General features: G+C 38.1%; 2 protein-coding genes across 2 annotated transcripts; one reads left to right on the plus strand and one right to left on the minus strand.

Annotated features, from left to right (window-relative positions):
- Positions 1-1,105: 1,105 nt before the first annotated feature.
- LOC103715204 (type II inositol polyphosphate 5-phosphatase 15-like) lies at positions 1,106-15,638 on the plus strand. Its single transcript, XM_008802760.4, has 11 exons — positions 1,106-2,459; positions 2,955-3,207; positions 3,374-4,187; positions 6,543-6,667; positions 6,871-6,955; positions 8,743-8,908; positions 9,046-9,083; positions 9,171-9,438; positions 9,622-9,745; positions 9,832-10,192; positions 14,831-15,638. Exons 1-11 carry the CDS (start codon positions 1,421-1,423, stop codon positions 15,182-15,184), a joined length of 3,627 nt encoding a protein of 1,208 aa, XP_008800982.2. The 5' UTR covers positions 1,106-1,420; the 3' UTR covers positions 15,185-15,638.
- Positions 15,639-18,158: 2,520 nt separating this feature from the next.
- LOC103715205 lies at positions 18,159-19,552 on the minus strand. The gene is made up of 4 exons (XM_008802761.2): positions 19,341-19,552; positions 19,053-19,226; positions 18,822-18,947; positions 18,159-18,426 (listed from the first exon to the last, which is right to left on the minus strand). Exons 1-4 carry the CDS (start codon positions 19,344-19,346, stop codon positions 18,370-18,372), a joined length of 363 nt encoding a protein of 120 aa, XP_008800983.2. The 5' UTR covers positions 19,347-19,552; the 3' UTR covers positions 18,159-18,369.
- Positions 19,553-20,351: the final 799 nt, after the last annotated feature.

Here is a 20,351-nt window from a genome sequence, read left to right on the forward strand (position 1 = left end):
TTTTTATCTCCTTAAAAAAAAAGTAATGTATAGATAGAACACTCAACTCAAGTTTTTAGGGGCTTCGTAAGCAAATATCCGAAATAATTTGCATCAAAATAATAGAGAATACTAATTTGCAGCCATGATATTTGCTGATAGTAAATACAAAAAAATTCAAGGGCTCGAATTTTCACAACAAGGCAATAATATTTCATGCATGATGGCACAAATAAGAGTACATGATCTCTTGATTACTACTTTCCCATGTCACTGATATTGCCCCTTTATTTATAGTAGTTTCAAGTGTTATGCCAACATAAGCCAATATCTAAGGAGCTAACTATCACGTAATCCACACTCTTTAACTTGTCAAAATCCCTCTTTTACAGGATGATCAATGCATTGATATCTTTGTTAATAGAAGTGAGTTATTTTTTTTGGTACAATAGAAGTCGGTTATTTTGAACATGAGCAATACTAAACTAACATGAAATTAGGCAGTTCCAAAAATCAGAGTTAGCCTCCTACAATAGGCATTATTCCAAATTAATTTTGAGACCGTTTATTTGTTTCAAGTCTATTACTATAACACAACTACTTCAACATTTTTTTTTTCATATGGTTCTGAATCTCTTTTTTGCCTTTCTTATTTTTCAAAGAAGAGTTGCTGCATGTCCATTTATTATTTGGTTTCGACATTATTCTTATTTTATATAGTTAAATTATATTGATTTTTTAACTTACAAAAGAATAAAAAAAATATCCAGGTGCCAAAGGAATCACAAACATCAATCTCTTTTGCCACGTGTCTATAATTATCCATTTTTCTCTCGGTTAGGCAACCTACTTTTTATTTTTTAAATCAGTTGTACACCCAGCCAATCTTAAATGACCAAGGAAGATTTTTTATTTTTTTTAAATCACTAAGGCAAACCTCTGCTGCCCAACCTTAAATGACCAAGGAAAAGAATTTGTTTAATTATTATTATAGATTTTTTTTATAAATATCTCTTTAAAAATTTACTATTACTATTATTATTATTGTTATTTTAAATATTAAATCTAATAAAATATTTTTTTTAAAAAAAGATAAGAGAGAAACGTAAAGGACGACTGGGACGAGGGCCACCCAGCCACCTCTCAGAAGAGGAAACGGGTGGGCTGACCCCGTGGAAGGCGGCCTCATCCTCGGCTCCCCTCCTCTTTTCCCCCGCTTCTCTTCGTGGCTTTCCACTTCCCTCTCCTTCCTTCTCTCCTCGCCCCAATTCCTCCCCTCGTTGACGCCTTCCTCCTCTATCGCCCCCCTCCTCCCAAGAATCCCAACCCGAAACAACTTCGCAACGAAGAAAAAGACAACGTCGACCATCCATGCACTAAAAAATAAACAAGTATTCAAGAAGAAGAAGAAAAAAAAGGGAGGAGGAGTAACGAGGAAGAGATGGACGACAGAGGAACGGAAGACGAGGATGCCGCCGACAGCGTCACGAAGATGGCGACGACCGGCCCCCCGCCGCCGCGCAAAGGCATTAGCTACAGCCAACCCCTCGGCAAGGACGCCGTTGTCGCCTCCTCCTTCCGCCGCAACGCCCCCCCGCTCCGCAAGCACAGCCTCGACGAGCACCACAACTCCGCCACCACCAACCCCTTCCTCGACTCTTCCCCCGACGGCCCCCGCTCCCTCTCCTACCCCCACCACCAACCCTCCCTTCCCCCCTCATTCTCCCACCACCAATACTCTAACTCCGTCGAAGACCTCCGCTTCGGGCACCACCACCACCCTCCCCTTCCTCCTTCCCACCAACACCACCAGCACAACCACCACCCTGGCGCCGTTGCCACCGGTGGCTCCTTCAGCAGCCCCTTCGGCGGCGGCGGCGGCGGCGGCGGCGGCGGCGGCGGCGGCGGCGGCTTCCTCTCCGGCAGCGATGGCTCCCTCACCCTCGAGCGCGCCATGTCCGAGTACGGCGGCGCCCCGGGGACTCTACCGGAATTCATGGGCAGCGGCGGCGGCGCCGTCCCACTCCGCGCCGCCATGCACCCCGGTCGCCCCCCCGCCCTCGAAATTCGGCCTCATCCCATCCGGGAAACCCAGGCCGGCTCCTTCCTCCGCACCATCGCCTGCGCTCGCGGCCAGCTCTGGGCCGGGGCCGAGTCCGGGCTCCGGGTGTGGAATCTGGACAACGTGTTCGACGGCTGGGGCGCTGCCGGGCCGGCAAGGAGGGGGGACGAGGAGAGCGCGCCGTTCCGGGAGTCGTGCCACACGTCGCCCACCATGTGCTTGGCGGTGGACGCAGCTACTGGGTTGATTTGGAGCGGGCACAAGGATGGGAAGATTCGGTCGTGGAACATAGAGCAGCCCATGGTCCAGAGTTCTGCTCCGGAGGACGGTGGGGGCAATGCTGTTCAGTTTAGAGAAGGGCTTTCGTGGCAGGCCCACAGCCGGTCTCCTGTTCTCTCCATGGTCATCACTTCGTATGGTAATCTCTCATCAATCAACCAGCATTCGAAGAGCATTGCCTTTCCTCCTCATTTTAGCTTTGATTGGAATTGATGTATAAGTAAATATCAATTCGCAATGGTGGGGGAAAGAGAGGTAGCAAAATCATAACTTTCAGTGGCTCCAATTATGTAGGGGCATTCATGAAGTAGCAAAATTTATGGTTATGCTGAACTGTGACACATGACTATCCCCTATGCATCCTTTGTGGTTATATTGTTGAAGTTATCTACTTCCCGAGTAATCATTGTTAGATAAAATAGCATTGGATGCTTAGCTTTAACAAGTTTTGTATTTGGTGGATGGTTTTCCCATATTTCTGCTGCTTTTGTTGCTTGAATTCTATTTTATTGAAAATAGGGAAAAAGAATCTTCTTTGTTGGATTTATTCAAAACTTGCAGCTTAATGTTTTTATTTTGCAGTGCAAGCTGTGCTGACACATATCATGCTGTTTTTTCAATTTGTGATCTCCAGGTGAAATATGGTCAGGTTCTGAAGGTGGGGTCATAAAGGTTTGGCCTTGGGATGCCATTGAAAAATCCCGTTCTCTATCAATGGAAGAAAGACATATGGCTGCTTTATTAGTTGAGAGGGCATATATTGACCTAAGGAGCCAGGTCACTGTGGGTGGTGTGTGCAACTTGCCTGCTGTAGATGTGAGATATATGTTATCTGATAATTCTAGATCTAAAGTGTGGACTGCTGGTAGCTTATCCTTTGCACTCTGGTATGTCCTTCATGAGTCTTCCTTTGTTTTTTGATTGTTAAAAAAAGAATTACTTCTTTTGATGTGGCTAAATTACTCTAATAAGTTGCTGTTTTAGTTAAACTGTGTTTTTTTTCTCATCATGTCACAATCTTCTTAAGTAGACCAGATCTGTGCAATGCCGCAGGGATGCTCGGACAAGGGATCTTTTGAAAGTGTTTGGCATAGATGGCCAGGTTGAGACCCGAGTGGAAAAAATTGAGGCGCAATCAGCACAGGATTATGTAGAGGATGAGATGAAAGTAAAATTTGTTTCCACATCGAAGAAGGAAAAGTCAGGTTCTGTTAGCTTTTTTCAACGTTCTCGGAATGCTTTGATGGGAGCAGCTGATGCTGTTCGCAGAGTTGCAGTCAAGGGAACATTTGGGGAAGACAATCGAAGAACAGAATCATTGACATTAGCTATGGATGGAATGATCTGGAGTGGATGCACAAACGGCTCACTTGTTCAGTGGGATGGAAATGGGAATCGGTTACATGAGGTTCAGCATCATTCTTCTTCTGTTCGGTGCATTTGTGCATTTGGGACACGGTTGTGGGTGGGCTATGGGAGTGGCACCGTTCAGGTTTTGGATCTTGAGGGAAATTTGCTTGGATCATGGGTTGCCCATAGCAGTCCAGTTATAAAGATGGCTGTTGGGGGTTTGTATATCTTCACGCTCGCTCATCATGGTGGGATTCGTGGATGGCACCTGACATCTCCTGGACCTCTTGATGATATCTTGCGATTGGAGTTGGCCAATAAGGAGTTGTCATATACAAGATATGAAAAACTTAAAATTTTGGCTGGAACTTGGAATGTTGGACAGGAAAGGGCATCTCATGATTCACTCATATCATGGTTGGGTAGTGCAGCATCAGAGGTTGGATTAGTTGTTGTCGGGTTGCAAGAGGTGGAAATGGGTGCCGGATTTCTTGCAATGGCTGCTGCCAAAGAAACTGTAAGATTTTTCTGCATCATTTTTTTTACAAGTTTTCTTTCTTTTCTTTTCTTTCTTTTTTTTTCCTGATTGTGACCTAGCATGACAAGATGACTTCTAGCAGAAGCAGCAAAAACTAGACATAAATAGTCTTTTTCCATCCTCTTAGGCTTTGTCGATACTATACTTTTGATTAGTTCCTTCTTGAGTGAATTCATGTTCTCTGATCGCTTCCATCCAAGCCTTTAGAACTAGTATCAACTTGTAAATATGTCATGGATTCGGAATGTTCACAACTAACTTTCATACCATTTTTTTTCCAGAAAAAAAGTCTGTTTTATCTTTTTAAAGTAGATCCTTCTGCTACATTGCTACTATTAGAATTGTTTTTTTTATGATAAGGGAGGTAATTCCACCCGGCCTTTATTAAGTACAAAATTGGAATTGATTTTTTTTCTTAATAAAAATAAGCAGAACTTGCATAGCTAGAGTCTCATTGGATTTCATTCATCCATATACTGCAATGAGAAATAAGTGTGGAAACTTTGATAGATTGTATGAGATTTTCTCTCAACACAATTTCAAATCGCACACTTCAATGTTCTAAGAAAGTATTGCTTGTTAAATAATCATAAGAATCTTTCTTGTGATTAATGCATTCGTTGTTCTTAAATCATGTATACCTTGCTTTGCATTCAAAAGTAGATTACTCTGCCAAGGTTACCACTGAGAAACATGATTCTTATATTTATCATTAATAGAAAGTGAGGCTAAATATGGAAACTTTGGTTTATTATGTAGAGAGTTTCTCCTAGCACAATATTTAACCTTATATTTGAATGTGGAAATGAAGCATTAGTTTTGTCATTTTATAACAATATATTGGTTGTTTGATTTCTGGTGCTCAAACCTTGTATTTGTACTTTACTCTTAAACAGGAAAATGTATGCAATATTTTTTTTCCATACAACATTTTTGTGATATAAAAATGCTTTGGCTTTTTGCAATTAATTTATTTTAGTTGAAATCCTGCTCTTTTCTTTTTTTAATTAGTGAAAGACATTATCTTAAGTTCTTAATACATTGTACGTGCTCTAAATTAAATAAACTAATCAAGGAAAAGAGTATAACTTGGGAACTTATTGACATATTTTCTTCATTATTTTGTTGCTCATCATTCTTCTGACATGATAATGCTTTTGCCTTTTGTAATTTATTTATTTTTTAAACATCTACTTTTTGATTAGTGAGAGACAAATATTATCTTAATGCATCATTTATTTCTGGATAAAATACACTAATTAACGGAAAGCAGATAACTTAGTAACATATAGAATTATAGATATTATAATTTTTCCCTCTTCTTTTGTTCTTCTGTTCTACCAATTGGGGAGAGAGTTACTTCATTAATCATGCTGTAAAGCTTTGTTAAATGAGGTTTTAGTCATTTAACTAAGAATATAACAGTAATTTGCATCCCTTGTCCCAACTATATGGGGTTGGTTGTATGTCTTTTTGCCATAAAATATAATTGAGAGTTACATATGTATATACAATGCTAATTTTGTCAGATCTTACCTTATAATTTCTGCTCCGCTAAGTTTAAGACTCTATCTTTGATCTCTTCTTGAAGCCTTGATTTATTTTTGTTGCATTTGCCTATAACTTTCATTTGCTTATCCACCCATTTATACCTTCTTAGTTGGAATCTTCTGTCTAGGATGCTGCACCTTTTTCAAAACTCTTCAAAAACTCATCCCTGCACTTGCTTGCTAGGAGAGTCCTTTAAACATTTTTGAGTGCTCCCATAAGTTTTAAAGGCTTGCAAAAATCACGGAACACTCTATGATTGTCTCTACAAACCATTAACCAATTTTTGAATTATATGAGATGTCTGTTGGTCTATCTTTCCATTCTGTAATATTCAAGTTAACGAAAATTATTACATGCATCGCCTTCCTTTCAATTTTGGCTCAGGTTTTCTTTTTAACCTCTATTTCCATTAAATTTGCACATCAAGAATTTAACGAACTCATACTTCAGAATTATTAAGGAATACCTACAAGGTGTATGTGGTGTCATTTTAATCTTAAAGAGTTTTAGAATGAAGTGATACTACAAAATGATGCTTTGAATTTAGAAAATATAAGACGCTAATGAACTGATTATTTGGATTATATTAATGAGATGACAAATGTGGACTCTTTCATTGTGATATTATGTTCAAAATATTATTTTCAAGTTTACATCATTGATGAGTATGATTCCACGTGCCAATATGGTGCTTTAGCAGTTCATATAACATTCATATTTCATTAGAGATTAAGTTCTTATGTTCTTTATTATTTGCACTTTTTGCTTTTTAACTGATCTTAGGTAGGACTCGAGGGAAGTGCTAATGGGCAATGGTGGTTGGATGCTATAGGCAAAACCTTAGATGAGGGGACATCTTTTCAACGTGTTGGTTCTAGGCAGTTGGCAGGACTACTAGTAGCTGCATGGTACGAATCTTTTATAGATTGTTATCTTTTGTGTTGGTTTTACAGTTTCTCCACACCCCCTCCCCCCCCCCCTCCCCCTAAAAAAAAAAAGAAAGAAAGAAAGAAAAAAAACATTGCAAATGCATCCCTCAGACATCAGTCTGCTGGTGTGCTTTTATCTTTATCAATTCATTGTGTATAACTTACGAATTATAATTTCTCAGGGCTAGGAAGAATGTTAGACCACATATTGGTGATGTTGATGCTGGGGCAGTACCATGTGGATTTGGGCGTGCAATTGGCAATAAGGTGCTTCTTTTATTAATTTTTTTTGGCTTTTTCCTTTTCTAAGTTGGTTCTTTCTCTAATTTGTTTGGAAAGTAGGTAAGCTGTAATTATTGAAACTGTGGTGGAGCAATGCATGAGCAATGCATGGCAGCTGAATTGCTTCTTAGGACTGAGATTGCAACTCTTGAACATAACAAGCATATGGAAGATATAGTTATAGGAGCAGCTGATATTTGCTCTATTAATTCTCAGTTCATAGAACATTCAAGTGATATTAACATTTTATTGATCAGTCACAAGAAAGTGTGATATTAAAATTCTATAAGACTCAATAGAAGCAAGAAATTGGTAATTCTGAAATTCTGTAGTTATCGACCAACTGATACCTCTGTCTTTGCATTCTTGTACACGTATTTGCGATCATTCTAATTATCCTTATAACTTGTTTGGTTTCCTGCAACTTGTTCGCTCTACATTCAACAGGATCTTTTTGTTCAAAATAAGTAATTACCACATGGATTCATTATAATGGAGATTTCTGTTTCAACAATGGCACCTGCAGAATCTGTTCATCTTGATTGGTAGTCACATCCACCACCTGAGCAAGAAGCCTGGGTTCCTAGTTAGTTTCTTAGGAGAAAAGGTCTAATAATGCAAGTTGCTGATTTTAATAAAATAAATATAATTTTCCTTATTGGTGAATAATCGTCTCCTAAATTTAGGGACTTTCATGAAAAGTACGATAATTTATACCAACAGAATTACAAATAAAAAGTTGAACAAACCTTTTTCTTAAGTTTTTATGAAACCCAACAAACAAATGCTTCTAAATCTTATCAAATAGCAAAATCCAAGTTTTGTTTTTGATAATGCTTCCTGGAGGTTTGATCTGGTAGCCAAAAATTTGTTATTTTCTCTCAACCTAAAAGGAAAAAAAAACCCGAGGACGTTTAAATGATTTAATGGAAAAGGATTTAGTTATGGAATGCACATGAGCCATGGCTGAAATTAATCATTTGTTGAAATGTTTTATGTTTGTGCTGGAAATTTAAACTCAAGATAAGAACTGTCCTATACTTACAATTGCAGGAAAACTAACTTATTAAAGCAAAAAGGAGGAAATATGTGAGGATGTTTTCTTTGAAAATTCAAAATTTACCTTATTTTCTTCTTCAATGCATCTAGAAGCACAAAGCTTATGGGCTTTTAAGTTACACAGTGAAATATTGTTAAAGAAAACTGGGATATGCCCCATGGTTGCAACCCACTTTCTGTTGTAGGAGACTCTGAGTTCAAAATTCCTAAGGTGTTTTCCTTTGTGTTTGACCTGTGTAAATTTCACATCATTTTTCTAAGATGATTGGTGGTACCCCCACCATTATTCTCTTTCAGTCCAGTTTCTATATTATGAGTCATAGTGATTAAGTTGAAAGTACTTATCCAATTATATATCTTACTACATCTTGGTTTCTTGTGAGGATGGCATATTCAGACAGTAAGGTCTATAGGTTTAAATTTCTCTTAAATATCACGATTCAAAACTTTTTGATAGCATTTGGTTACACTTAATATATTGTTGTCCACCAATCCAATGCTTTGCTGCAAGCATTATTTGTCTGTTCACATGTTTAGCTTAGCTTTCAATTGAGTTTCATTTTGCTCATGCTGGATGTGGAAATCAGTTTGGCTCTTCTCTAGATTGGTGCCTTTTCTTCTTAACAAGACTGTGGACAAATTATTTTCAGAATAGACTTATTTTAGTCCATTTTATGGATAAACTAGATATATGGGCTAACATTTGTCTGCAGGGTGCTGTAGGTTTGAGGATGAGAATCTATGATCGTATAGTATGCTTTGTGAACTGTCATTTTGCTGCACATTTGGAAGCAGTTAGCCGGCGGAATGCTGACTTTAATCATGTCTATCAAACAATGGCATTTAGCCGGCCATCTGTTGGACTTCATGGAGCTGCAGGTTTGGTGCTGAACTTGTCTGCAAGCACGTACTATACATGATTGATTTACATATGAAGAAACATGTCCATTCATGCACTCAAATACAAAGATTGCAGCTTTACTATAATGTACTCATGTTTGTTGTATGCATTGCAGCTGGTGCTACATCTGTCCAATTGCATCGTGGAGTAAATGTATGTACTGTATCTTGTTGTTTTACTGTATGATTCTTCAAATAAAGATTCTCTTAAGCTTGTATGACAATAGCTAGGTAATAACAGGCCACAGGATCTCAATCTGATGAAGGGAAACCTGAATTGTCAGAAGCGGACATGGTTGTTTTTTTTGGTGATTTCAATTATCGCCTTTTTGGTATCAGTTATGATGAAGCAAGGGACATGGTTTCTCAAAGATGCTTTGACTGGCTTAGAGAGAAGGATCAGCTTAGAGCAGAAATGAAAGCAGGCAAAGTTTTTCAAGGAATGCGTGAAGGGCAAATCAAATTTCCTCCCACGTACAAGTTTGAAAGGCACCAAGTAGGTCTTTCAGGTGAGCTTATAATACAGAACGCCTTTTCCGTAAATTAGGTTGGTGAGATATTCAGCATGCACTGATAGAAAGAAGGCATATCAGCCTATGTAAGCTTATCAATACTATATAAGTTGTGAATTCTGTTGGGACACATAGCCAGCAGGCATTGACATTTGAATTATCATATCAATTGCATTGTAGGATATGATTCCAGTGAGAAGAAGCGAATTCCTGCTTGGTGTGACAGAATACTATATCGTGATAACCGTTCAATTTCAGTGGCTGAATGCTCATTGGAATGCCCTATAGTTTGTTCCATTATGATGTAAGATTAACTTGTACAGCAAGATTTTACATAGAATGTATACATTATTGTTAATTCTTATGGGACATGGTATCTTCATTTATCAGGTATGAAGCTTGCATGGATGTAACAGACAGCGATCACAAACCAGTCAGGTGTATATTCAATGTTGAAATTGCTCACGTAGATGAGTTGATAAGGAGGCAAGAATATGGAGAAATAACTGCATCAAATGAGAAAGTAAAGTCTTTGCTTGAAGAATATTCTAAAGTTCCAGAAACTATTGTCAGCACAAACAACATAATGCTGCAAAACCAAGATTCTTCCATCCTCCGAATCACTAACAAATGCGATAAAAATAAAGCTATTTTCGAAATCACTTGCGAAGGCCAATCCACAATCAAGGATGATGGAAATTCATCCAAGCTTTCTGCAAGAGGTTCCTTTGGCTTTCCACTATGGCTTGAGGTATGTTTTTCTGATTCTTGAAATGGAAATAACTCAATTCCAACTCACGCTTTGCAAATGTTTATTTTTGCTCTAATTCATTGTACAATCTCAAATACTCACAATACATTAGTAGGATCAAGATTTGCTGAACAAGTTTCAGAGTCCGTGTCAGTTGATATGGGTCCGTACCGTACTGTTCCGGGTTGTACCATTTTTTTTTAATATTTCAAACTGAAGTTAGTAAATAATTTGTCGACTTTCAGTTAAGTGAAGTTAACAAACAATTTGCTAATTTCAGTTTTTTGCCGATTTCGAATTGAAAATTAGCAAATGGTAGGTGAAGTCAGCAAACCATTTGCCGTCCTCCGTCAAAATATTCAAAAAAAAATTACGAGGTATCCCTGTTTCAAAATGAAATAGGAAAACTCCTTTCTGACAAGTCAAGAGGGCTTTCGAGCTCTCTCTCTCTCTCTCTCTCTCTCTCTCTCTCTCGGCCTCTCTCCCTTTTCTCCCCTCCCTCTCCCTCTCTCTTTTCCTCACTCTCCTCCCTCACCCTGCATTTTGATTCGATGGATTGTACTATACCGGTAATTGACCGGTTTGGTTCGGTACGCCCCGAACTGGCTGGTTCAACAGACCATGAGACGGATATTCTGTGTACAATATCACAAAGTGGTGCCACTATATATTTTACGAGTAGACTGAAAAAAATCAAATTGGTAGCTACAAGGGGATATCATACCTTATATGTAACCAATAGCAGGGGGTTCCACATGACCTGTTCAATAATAGGCAACAATGATAAAGAGTTAAGAGAAATAATTAGTGGCTGAAAAAATGATTGCCTAGGATGCTCTAGGTTGCTTTCCTAGGATTTATTCTGGTTTATTCCTCTCTATCCTAGGATGAAGTGTAAAAAACCAGAATCAACTGACCTTTTTTCATTTTATTCTGTTTTATCCTGCCACACTTCATTTTTAACTCCTTTATTCCAGGAGATCAAAATACCAATTTTAGAAGAATTTTCAGACATATTTGATGCAGTGCACTTGTGAAGTCATAACACAACAGCATTTAATTTTGCACTATTGATCTTGTCTGGTTACTTATGATTTCGCATGCACACATGGAGCATCACATGAATATAAGAAGCCTTTACCCTTGCAATGAACAGTATTTTCTTCATTGTCTTACCTATTTGCAGTTGGCCTCTGGATCAGTTTGTAATGAAGTCTGCCTTTCTTTACAGTGAAATGGAGAGGCCTGTGAAAAAACTTCCAAGCCTTTAGCATCATCCCAACAGTTCTTGAACTTCCACTCATGGCATCTAACAGTTTAAACAAGTTCTTTGATCTCAATTAATTGCTTTTGTTGCACGCTTCTTGTTGCTGGATTCATTCAGGACTGCATTGACCATGCTTACTACACCTAAATGCTACGGCATTGCAATCCAGCTTATTTGAATAGCATTATTACTAGCAATGATTCATCCATCATTACTTTTTCTAGGGCAGCATCTCTAGTATAACTTTATGATGAAGGACCTTTAGAGCCTTTGCTATTTTTTGTCTTGATTTTTCCTTATCTCTTCTATGGTACCTGTGGCAAACAGGTATAACCTTAGGTAAATAGTTGCATGCACCTCATAGACAATTTTGTTCTTGATGCTCTGGTAGAGGCTTTTCTAAAATTTCTTTTTTACTAAGGTTAGACTCTTTAGGATCTTGCCTGGAATCATTATTTTAAAGCCTTTCAAGTCTACTTTGCATCTCTTGTCATAGCTAGCCAATTTTCCTTCTTCAGCTGTTCAATCTACACCTCACAGCCTGCCACCTCTATGGCCTCTTCTATCTTGCTTGTCTTCCCTTCTCTTCACTATAGTCATCTGCCTCTGTTGATGCGGAGTCCTCTAGTGATTTTTCTAATCGACATTCTACTGCTATTTTTTTCATCTTTTTTTTTTTGAGATGCTATCCCATCTGATAACATTAAAACAGAAAAATATCTCTTGCTATCGTACCAAGGCTGATAATCATGGAAGAATTCACTGCAACAGTGGTTATTCATCCTTGTGCTTACTCTCCAGATTGGGTTGTATGCTACCTTGCTATTTTAATATCTTGTTTCTTTCTTAGATTGCCAACAATTTTTTTTTTAAGAAAGTGGTCACTAATATCATTTTGCTCGTCAATTCTATCCAACTGCTATTTCAGTTTGCATTTTAATTACTTGCAACTAAAAAGGCTTATTCTTTTGGACAAAGTATATTGGAGTAGTACCTTTGAAAGACTATAGAAGGGCCACACATCTCCATATGTACCTTTGAAAAATTAACTGTTCTGTGCTCTTTTCCTTTACAATTCTTTCACATCAGTGGACTTACTGAGGTTTTCATGCTGGTTTTCTAGACTGCATTTGTGATGACCCATGCGAGTGTGTTTAGTCTCACCTTAGCTATACACTCTATCTTGGGTACTTATATAGGGCCAAGGAATCCAAAGAATATCTTTTGGTTAGCCTTTTGGGTGACACTCTAGGTTGTTACAGATGGTATCAAAGCGGACCTGGTCCATATCCCATGTAGACCAAGGGATACTACAATACGAGCCTTTTTTGGGGCTGACCACCAGCCGATCATGGTTTGTAAGTGGACTTGGACCCTTAGCCTAACAAGGACACCAGAGCTTAAAAGGAGGAAATATGTGAGAACCCATTCAAGCATATGTTTGGTCTTACGTTATTTACACACTAGGTAGATCTTGGGTAGTTATAGGGGGCCAAGAAATCCAAAAAATATCTTCTAGCTAGTCTTTTTGGGTAAGGTCTTGAGTTGTTACTACATTTGTCCTACTTGAAAGAGTGGGTTGCAGTTTGGTATTAGCTACATAAGCCATGTTATCCAACTTTTGAGAAGAGACTAGTTTATTATCTTGCATTGCCATAAGTTCTTCATTAACCTTAAGTTCCATGCTACATCAAATTTCCCAGGACATGACCTGTACTATCATGATATTGGCAAATACAAGCCACTGTGCTCTGCATCATCATTGTAGAATCAAGGAATATTTGTTCATTCTATATGCCTTCTCATATGTGTCATTGTCTCAAACCTCCCATGTTTTGGAGTCCCTTGTACCATCCACACCCTTGTTGATGCCTTAAATAACAGACAATAATAGTTACATGGGTTAAATATTTTGATAGGAAAGAGAATTGGGTTTTGCAGGTAATTTGCAATGGTCTCTCCATGGTACAGACATGCTTAAGTAGGCCAATGCCCATAGCAGGGTACAAATCGATACTTTAAATATGCCTGAAGTTAACATTCACATAGTATGCTAGATGCCCGTAATCGCTTTCCCAAATATTGAGTTTCTCTTGGCAGAAAAATATCAAAAAAAATGAATAATCAGGACTTGTGATCTGTATTTCCTTGAGGTCTTTCAAGCATTAGCCTAACCCAGTGATGATGCAGAACTTCCTTTGTTAAAACCAGTCTCTTTTGCTCCATATTTATAAGCTATTTCAGTCCATCTTCCTCACTCCTAAAGTATCTTTTGCAGCTACTCCCTATGGCTTTATTAGCTTCTCCAGTCAGGTTTTCTCTGCTCATCAAGTTACCAATTTATTTTTTGCACATATATTAAATTTTCACTTTATTAATCTCTGCAAGTTCCCTAATTTGTTGGACCCACTTGAAACAGTGTCCAAGTCTAGGCTGAGATTCTGTGGAAAATCTCATGCAAACAGTGTGTAGGAATTTGATTGAATCATAAAGTATATTCCCTTTATAATGTGCTAATAAGAGAACTTTGCATAGCCGACATGCTTTGCTGCTAAGACTTTCTAAACTCGTGTTGATCTCTGAGCATATAATATAATAAAAAATAGAAGAAAACTGTTGTACTAAAACTATATTGTAAGGGATCTCTTTTTACAAGCCTCACAAGAGCTTTTGTTTCTCTATCTAGGCTGTTTACCAACCAAAACATAAAATGGCAAGTATATGTCAGTCTATCTGCTGCAGAAGACAAATTACATTTTCTTTTTAATAGTATATGCACCTTTTCTGTCAATCACATTCCTTGGACTCCTTGAGTTTGCCAGTTGCATCTAATAATTGTGCAAATTACCTGTGCTAGTTTTTATGAAATTATGCATGTAGTTTCCTTGGTATTATGGCCAACCATGATGGTTTCTGTGGACATGTCTCAATCATCTTGTTAGATATTATTGCTAAGAAATTCTTGTCCTGACATTCAAAATTATTTTTGTGTTCCATAAAATTTTAAAATGCCACTGCATGACATTTTGCCAGTATCAACATCTAGTCTAAATTAACATTACTTATTGTACCTTTAAACTGACTTTACTTATTTTACTTTTAAAGTGCTTTTCAAGTTGTATGGTTGTGCTCAATATCTAAATCAAAGAGGAGATTTCATAATGTTGTTTTAGTGATAATGAACATAACTGAAATTATAATGGTGTCTAATTTTGAGTTATAGCCATTGGTCAGTCTGGTTTCTTGAATGTTGCTGCTAGAGGTGATATTATGATGAGCACATAGTCTACTTCCTTCTGCATGTTGATCTTGCGCCTTTCTTATTTGGTTTTCAGCATTGTCGGTTATTTGTCATTGCTTGGTTTATGTAGGTCCACCCGGCAGTTGGTATAATCAAGCCTGGACAAACAGTAGAAGTTACTGTGCATCATGAGGATTTCTATACCCAAGAAGAGTTTGTTGATGGAATCCCACAGAATTGGTGGTGTGAAGACACTAGGGACAAAGAGGTGGTATTATTAGTAAATGTAACGGGCAGTGGCTCAACTGAAAGCAGAAGCCACCGGATCCATGTATGTCACTGCTTCTTGTCCAAGACCACGAGCAACGATGCAAGAAGCCAGTCTAGAAGAAACCAGTCAAACCATCTACATAGGGCTGATTTTGCACATTTCAGCAGCTCATCAGATGTGGTTCATGACTTGTGCCACATGCGGTGTCCTTAAGCAAAATGTAAAAGATGAGATAGATATTACTTTTCTGTCGATAACTGAGTTTTGAGGGGGAAAAGAACAGAAAAAAATGGAAGATCATTCTTCTTACCGGATCACATAAAAGCTTCTTGCTCCAACATTTCTTTTTTGTACATACCCATCACTTGCCGATTTCCAATTTTACATTACTCAGAAAGGAAATCCAGATTTTCAAATCATGCAGCCAATTACAGGGTCTTGCTGTGGAAGTATTCTTTAGACAGTTTCTTTCTTAGTAAAATGTTTGTGTTGACAGGGTTATTGTAATATGCTTGTTAGAGTGATCGCAAAAGAGGGTGCAATTTTGTGTTGTCTCTTATAAGTCACTGGCAATGTGCCATTGTTGCATTGGCCAGAAGTTGTAAGAATCTCTTTGGAAATATATAAATAATATTGTTGCTTCACTATGAGTGGGCACTTACTGAAATTTGACTCTGCTACTCACCATGCTTGTTGCTTTCTGCTTTTTTCTTTAACGCAGGGAGTATGAACAATGCAACCCAAGGACTTGGGAAATCAATGTATGTGAGCCACTTTTTCTTTTGCATGCTAGAGAGTTAGAATTATAGGTTTGAAAGCAGCGATAATTCATCATAATTTCTGCCATTCTTGTGGTTGACATTAAAACTAAATTGGGTTTTAATTTGCCTTATATGAAGGTAATTGTCATGTGCTTGCTTTCAAACCTTTTGGATTAATTCCTGTGGTTGACATTAAAACTAATTAGGTTTTATTTTTTGTTTGAAATTTTACTATTTGATCCACAATTTTTTCTTTAAAGCTTCAATGTCAGTCCTGCCATTGGTGCAAACCCTTTCACTCCACCTATGGATGGCCTTGAAGAAGGGAACAGCCATGGCTTCTGAAGAAAAGATTTTGGCACGATGACTACACCTGCTCCATTTAGTTCCGAGCCACCACCTCCACGTTGGTATAGTTATTTTGTTCTTGACCCCCTCATGTAATAGTTCTCAAGAAAACCACAACTGATCTTTTTATGGAACCAAGCTTTCCTTTTCTCTGCAGAAGATCAAAACAAATCAATGGCAAACACAGAGAAGAACGTACGGAGATTTTTACATGAAAAATCTTTAAAGAGAAAACACACGAGGCCATGCACGGCCAGGCTCATTCACTACATGAAAATAATAGGATACAAATCTTCTCTAGTCTCAACTAAAGGTAGATAACATCAAGAGAGCTGCTAACTCTTGGACGCCAAGCTACATCTCACAAGTAGATTAGAAGTAAGTAACAAGACAGTAGGAAAACCAGAGAAGATATCTTGGAGAGCACAATAGATGAGCCCAAGTTGATGATACATTCTCAAATGGTTATAATATAGAGTTAAGTGGTGGATTTGTAAGGCGAATGTGAGCCATTAGATGTCACATTTGTTTAGAAATTGGTGATTTATACTATTATTTTATTTTGTTTGTTATATCACATGACTTGGTCTAAATATAGGGCTAGGGTTTGAGTTATGTATTTTCTGACCCGGTCTGATCCTACTATGCTCCTGAATCATCTAGGTTTGATTTAGATCAACAAAAAAGAAAGCCCAATCTAGTTCATATATCACTCAGATCTAATTTAGATTAGCAAAAAACAGGCTTGACTTGATGAAGACCTGATCCAATCTAATATAAAAGGCTAAAATATAGGAAGCCTCTCTCCTTCATCGTAATCATCTTTTCTAATTTATTGAATGAAACCTCATTTAACTTATTCCCTCTTTGTTCATGTCAACAATCCCTTCTCCTCACATACTTTCATTTAATTATATTTAAACATATGTTGCATATTTTCATGATCAATTGATTGGATAAAATTTTTATTATTTTTTTTGATGAAAATTCATGTTTAAGCTAGCTTTTTAGTTTTATTTAAAAATTATTATTGATTTTGTATTTAGCTATTGATTATTATATTTTTAGTTATAAAATAATAGCAAAATGCTTGACCGGAATTGAAAAATACAATCCCAACCTAAACATTACTTGTTGGTCCGAGTCATATTTGGCCGGGAGTTGATCCATATGACTCGCTGGGTTAAGAATCTTTTCCTTAGACCCGACCTGAACCGATCTAAATAAAACCTGATCAAATCAAGGTCAAGCATGCTGTTTCTTGCCCCGACCAATTTGCAACCCTAAGCATATAAGGGTGCTACATATCCAGTTCATATGACAATCCACTGAGGAGTCTCAAGAGACAAGCTTTAGGCCTCAAAAGTAGACAATCAAAGCTTTGCTTATTCCTGGAATCCTTGAGAAGTTGATCATTTTTCTTCACAACAACACTTGCGTATCATCGACCACATGCTAATTATCCAGGTCCAAGCACCAGTAAATACACCATCAAATACTCAAACCAATAATCTCTGGTTGCTGGGTTGAGAGATGTGACCACTGAGTTAAATCCGAGCTCACTACTCTGACAAACTAATTTTGAACAATGTTTGCAAGAATGCCTGCATTGCTTTCATGAAATGCTTGACTCACAGTGGATGCAAGTCACCCAAAAGCTTCTCAAGGATTTGCAACTGGTTGAAAATAGAAGAAGAGTTCTGTTCCTAGTAGAGTTCCAAACGTTCCAGCTCTTAATTTGCTACCAAAATCAAGTTAGGTGACTGACTTTAATTTTCAATCAGCTAGATGTGTACAGAGGAAAGCATGAAATGAATAAATGTCTCAAGTTTCAGGAAGAAAGAAACCCTTTTTTTAAAATTTAGTTATTAGCTTACAAAATATTATAATTTTCAATTAGTTTCAATTAGCTATTAGTATGAATGAACAATTTTCAATTAGTTATTAGCTCTTAACTTTGAACTTCGCTTCTCTAGACACCATCATTTCCCCATCTCCACCTTTAGTGTTAGGTTAGAGTTATGTGAATATAAACAAAGGAAATAAAAGCAAAAATGTGCTGTAGATGAAGCAGCAAATAGATAAATACAGTTTCCTTTATGGATTGATGAACTCCAATCTCTTAAAATCACAAAAAAGTAGTACTAGTGGACACTCTAACAAGTCAGTAATTTCTTCCATTTCCTCTTTAGAACACTATATAATATCTTACAATATATCTCACTACACAAGGATCAAAGATTGGAGGTACAAACTACAGACGCAAAGCACCACCACAGAATAGCCCACTTAAGCAACGCAGTTCAGGCCTAGACACCGAGCCCACAAATTCCACAGCAACTTCTTCTGCAACAAGATAAATAGAAGAAAACAAACAAGCATGAGGTCTCTTAATTTGAATATGCTAAATTTTTTTGGCCATAGTTTAAAGAGAAAAAAATAAAAATAGAAGACCCTCATAGAAGAGTTCCACAGGAAATTCTGAAAGCTAATGTGGATTCTATTATTTGTTCCTTGCTCTAAATTCTTGCAACTTGGGCTGGTTAAGCTAACATCCAAGCTTGAACCCAACATCCAACCCTAGCTTGATGAACCTAACATCTCAAGCTTGAACCTGAACCCACTCCAAAATTTTGAACTTAAATACAATTTGTGTTGAGTCAAATCAAATTTTGGTCATGTTCTATGTTGGCCCAACCCAACCCAACTTATGTTTCAAAGTTCAAAATGAGAACACTTGCCTTCTTAGGTGCTTGATACAAGAGCTCTGGGGGTATCTTGTACAAGTCCTCGTCTACAGCCTCTGGCTTCTTCCTCTCCTTCTCATACTGCTTCATTCCTTCTCTTCTCCCTCCTCCCTTCTTCCTCTGTAAAGCAAGCAACAACATTATCACCCAAAATAAGAATCACGTTTGTCACAAAAATTCCAAAAAGAAAACACTTTCATGAGAACTGTATGTAGAGTTACTGACCTTTCTTTGATGCTGTTGGGACACCACCTCGAAGAGAACCTTACCATCTCCTCCAAAGAAGTGAGCTTGGATCAAACCTGCCCCTCTCACCGACTCGAAGTACTGGGCGAACCGGGCCTCGTCGCAGAAATTCCAGCTCCCAAACGCCGGGACCTGCCGCCACTTCTTCCCACCCTACAGCCAAAACTCCACCACCATTACAAAGCCCCCTCCCTACTTGTTGCCACCAAAAAAAAAAAGAAAAAGAAAAAGGCAAACTCCTTCATAGCTGATAGCTTCTCCACTTACCTCCATTAACTGAGCACCAGCAAAGGTAGTGAGACAAGTTAGAACTCAGGAATGTGGTGGTGATAATAATTAAAGTGAGGTAGTTCAATGGAATGTGGAGGGTGGGAGGATGTCCCTGCCTTTATAATGGGGACACGGAGAAGAGAGCTGTGCATGCTTTAAGAGGAATGGGTGGCCAAAAGGAGGCGGTCTGCTCGTGCTGATAAAGTATGAGCTTTTCTACTGTTTTATGTGGTGGTGTTTATCCTAAAGAGAAGCAGTTTCTGTTGCCCATGTCTGCAGACTCGAGAAAAGAGCAGGGATGCGCCATGACCCAGGAGGACCCAGTGCTCTTGACTCACGAGGGGAGCTCGGTTCACGTGAGCACTGACCCAAGGTCCCCTTTTGGATTTTAAGACGCAACTGAGACCATGCCTCAGTCTTGAAAGATGTGTGTGGGGACGATGAATTGTGTTGCCTTTCGGGTTAATTATTTCTAATGGAAGGTGAATGGAGTAGTTGACTGAATCGCTTTTTATATGGCTCAGCACTTCGAAGATTGTTTATGGGACCGTTTCCTTTCTATTATATCTTATCTTCCGTTCATGATCCATCTATTTTTTTTTAAAAAAAATGTGTGCATAGTTGTGGAGGCATATGTGGAGGCATAGATGAAAGTTATTATTTAGGTTTCTTGATTCTGTGTAAGTACTCAAGATCGATCCAACGAATAACCGATGAGAACTAAACATACACCCTGCTCACATGCTCCCTCTGTTAAGCTCTAGCATCCTCGTTAGGCTAAGAATCCAAATCCATTTAAATCTAATCACAAACACTATCATCAACCCATGATCAGCCTCCATAAATTTGTGCTACATTGTTCCCTAGTGTATATAGATCATGGGCTGAGCCAGCTCTAATATCAATTCTGTTACAACCCAAGACCTCACCCAAAAAGCTAGCTGAAAGATATTATTCGGATTCTTTGATCCTATATAAATACTCATGATCTACCTAGTGAATAATCGA

The sequence above is a fragment of the Phoenix dactylifera genome, chromosome 7 (genome assembly GCF_009389715.1).
Source record: "Phoenix dactylifera cultivar Barhee BC4 chromosome 7, palm_55x_up_171113_PBpolish2nd_filt_p, whole genome shotgun sequence".
In the NCBI taxonomy this organism is placed as follows: Eukaryota; Viridiplantae; Streptophyta; class Magnoliopsida; order Arecales; family Arecaceae; genus Phoenix; species Phoenix dactylifera.

Bases quoted from the DNA above. Each gene is read 5' to 3' on its own strand.
- LOC103715205 (XM_008802761.2), bottom strand. The intron at 18,948-19,052 runs GTCAGTAACTCT...CTTGCTTTACAG, and splicing joins CCCAACAGCATCAAAGAAAG to AGGAAGAAGGGAGGAGGGAG. The intron at 18,427-18,821 runs GCAAGTGTTCTC...ATCTTGTTGCAG, and splicing joins TGTATCAAGCACCTAAGAAG to AAGAAGTTGCTGTGGAATTT.
- LOC103715204 (XM_008802760.4), top strand. From the start codon at position 1,421: ATGGACGACAGAGGAACGGAAGACGAGGATGCCGCCGACAGCGTCACG. The intron at 2,460-2,954 runs GTAATCTCTCAT...TGTGATCTCCAG, and splicing joins CATGGTCATCACTTCGTATG to GTGAAATATGGTCAGGTTCT. The intron at 3,208-3,373 runs GTATGTCCTTCA...GCAATGCCGCAG, and splicing joins AGCTTATCCTTTGCACTCTG to GGATGCTCGGACAAGGGATC.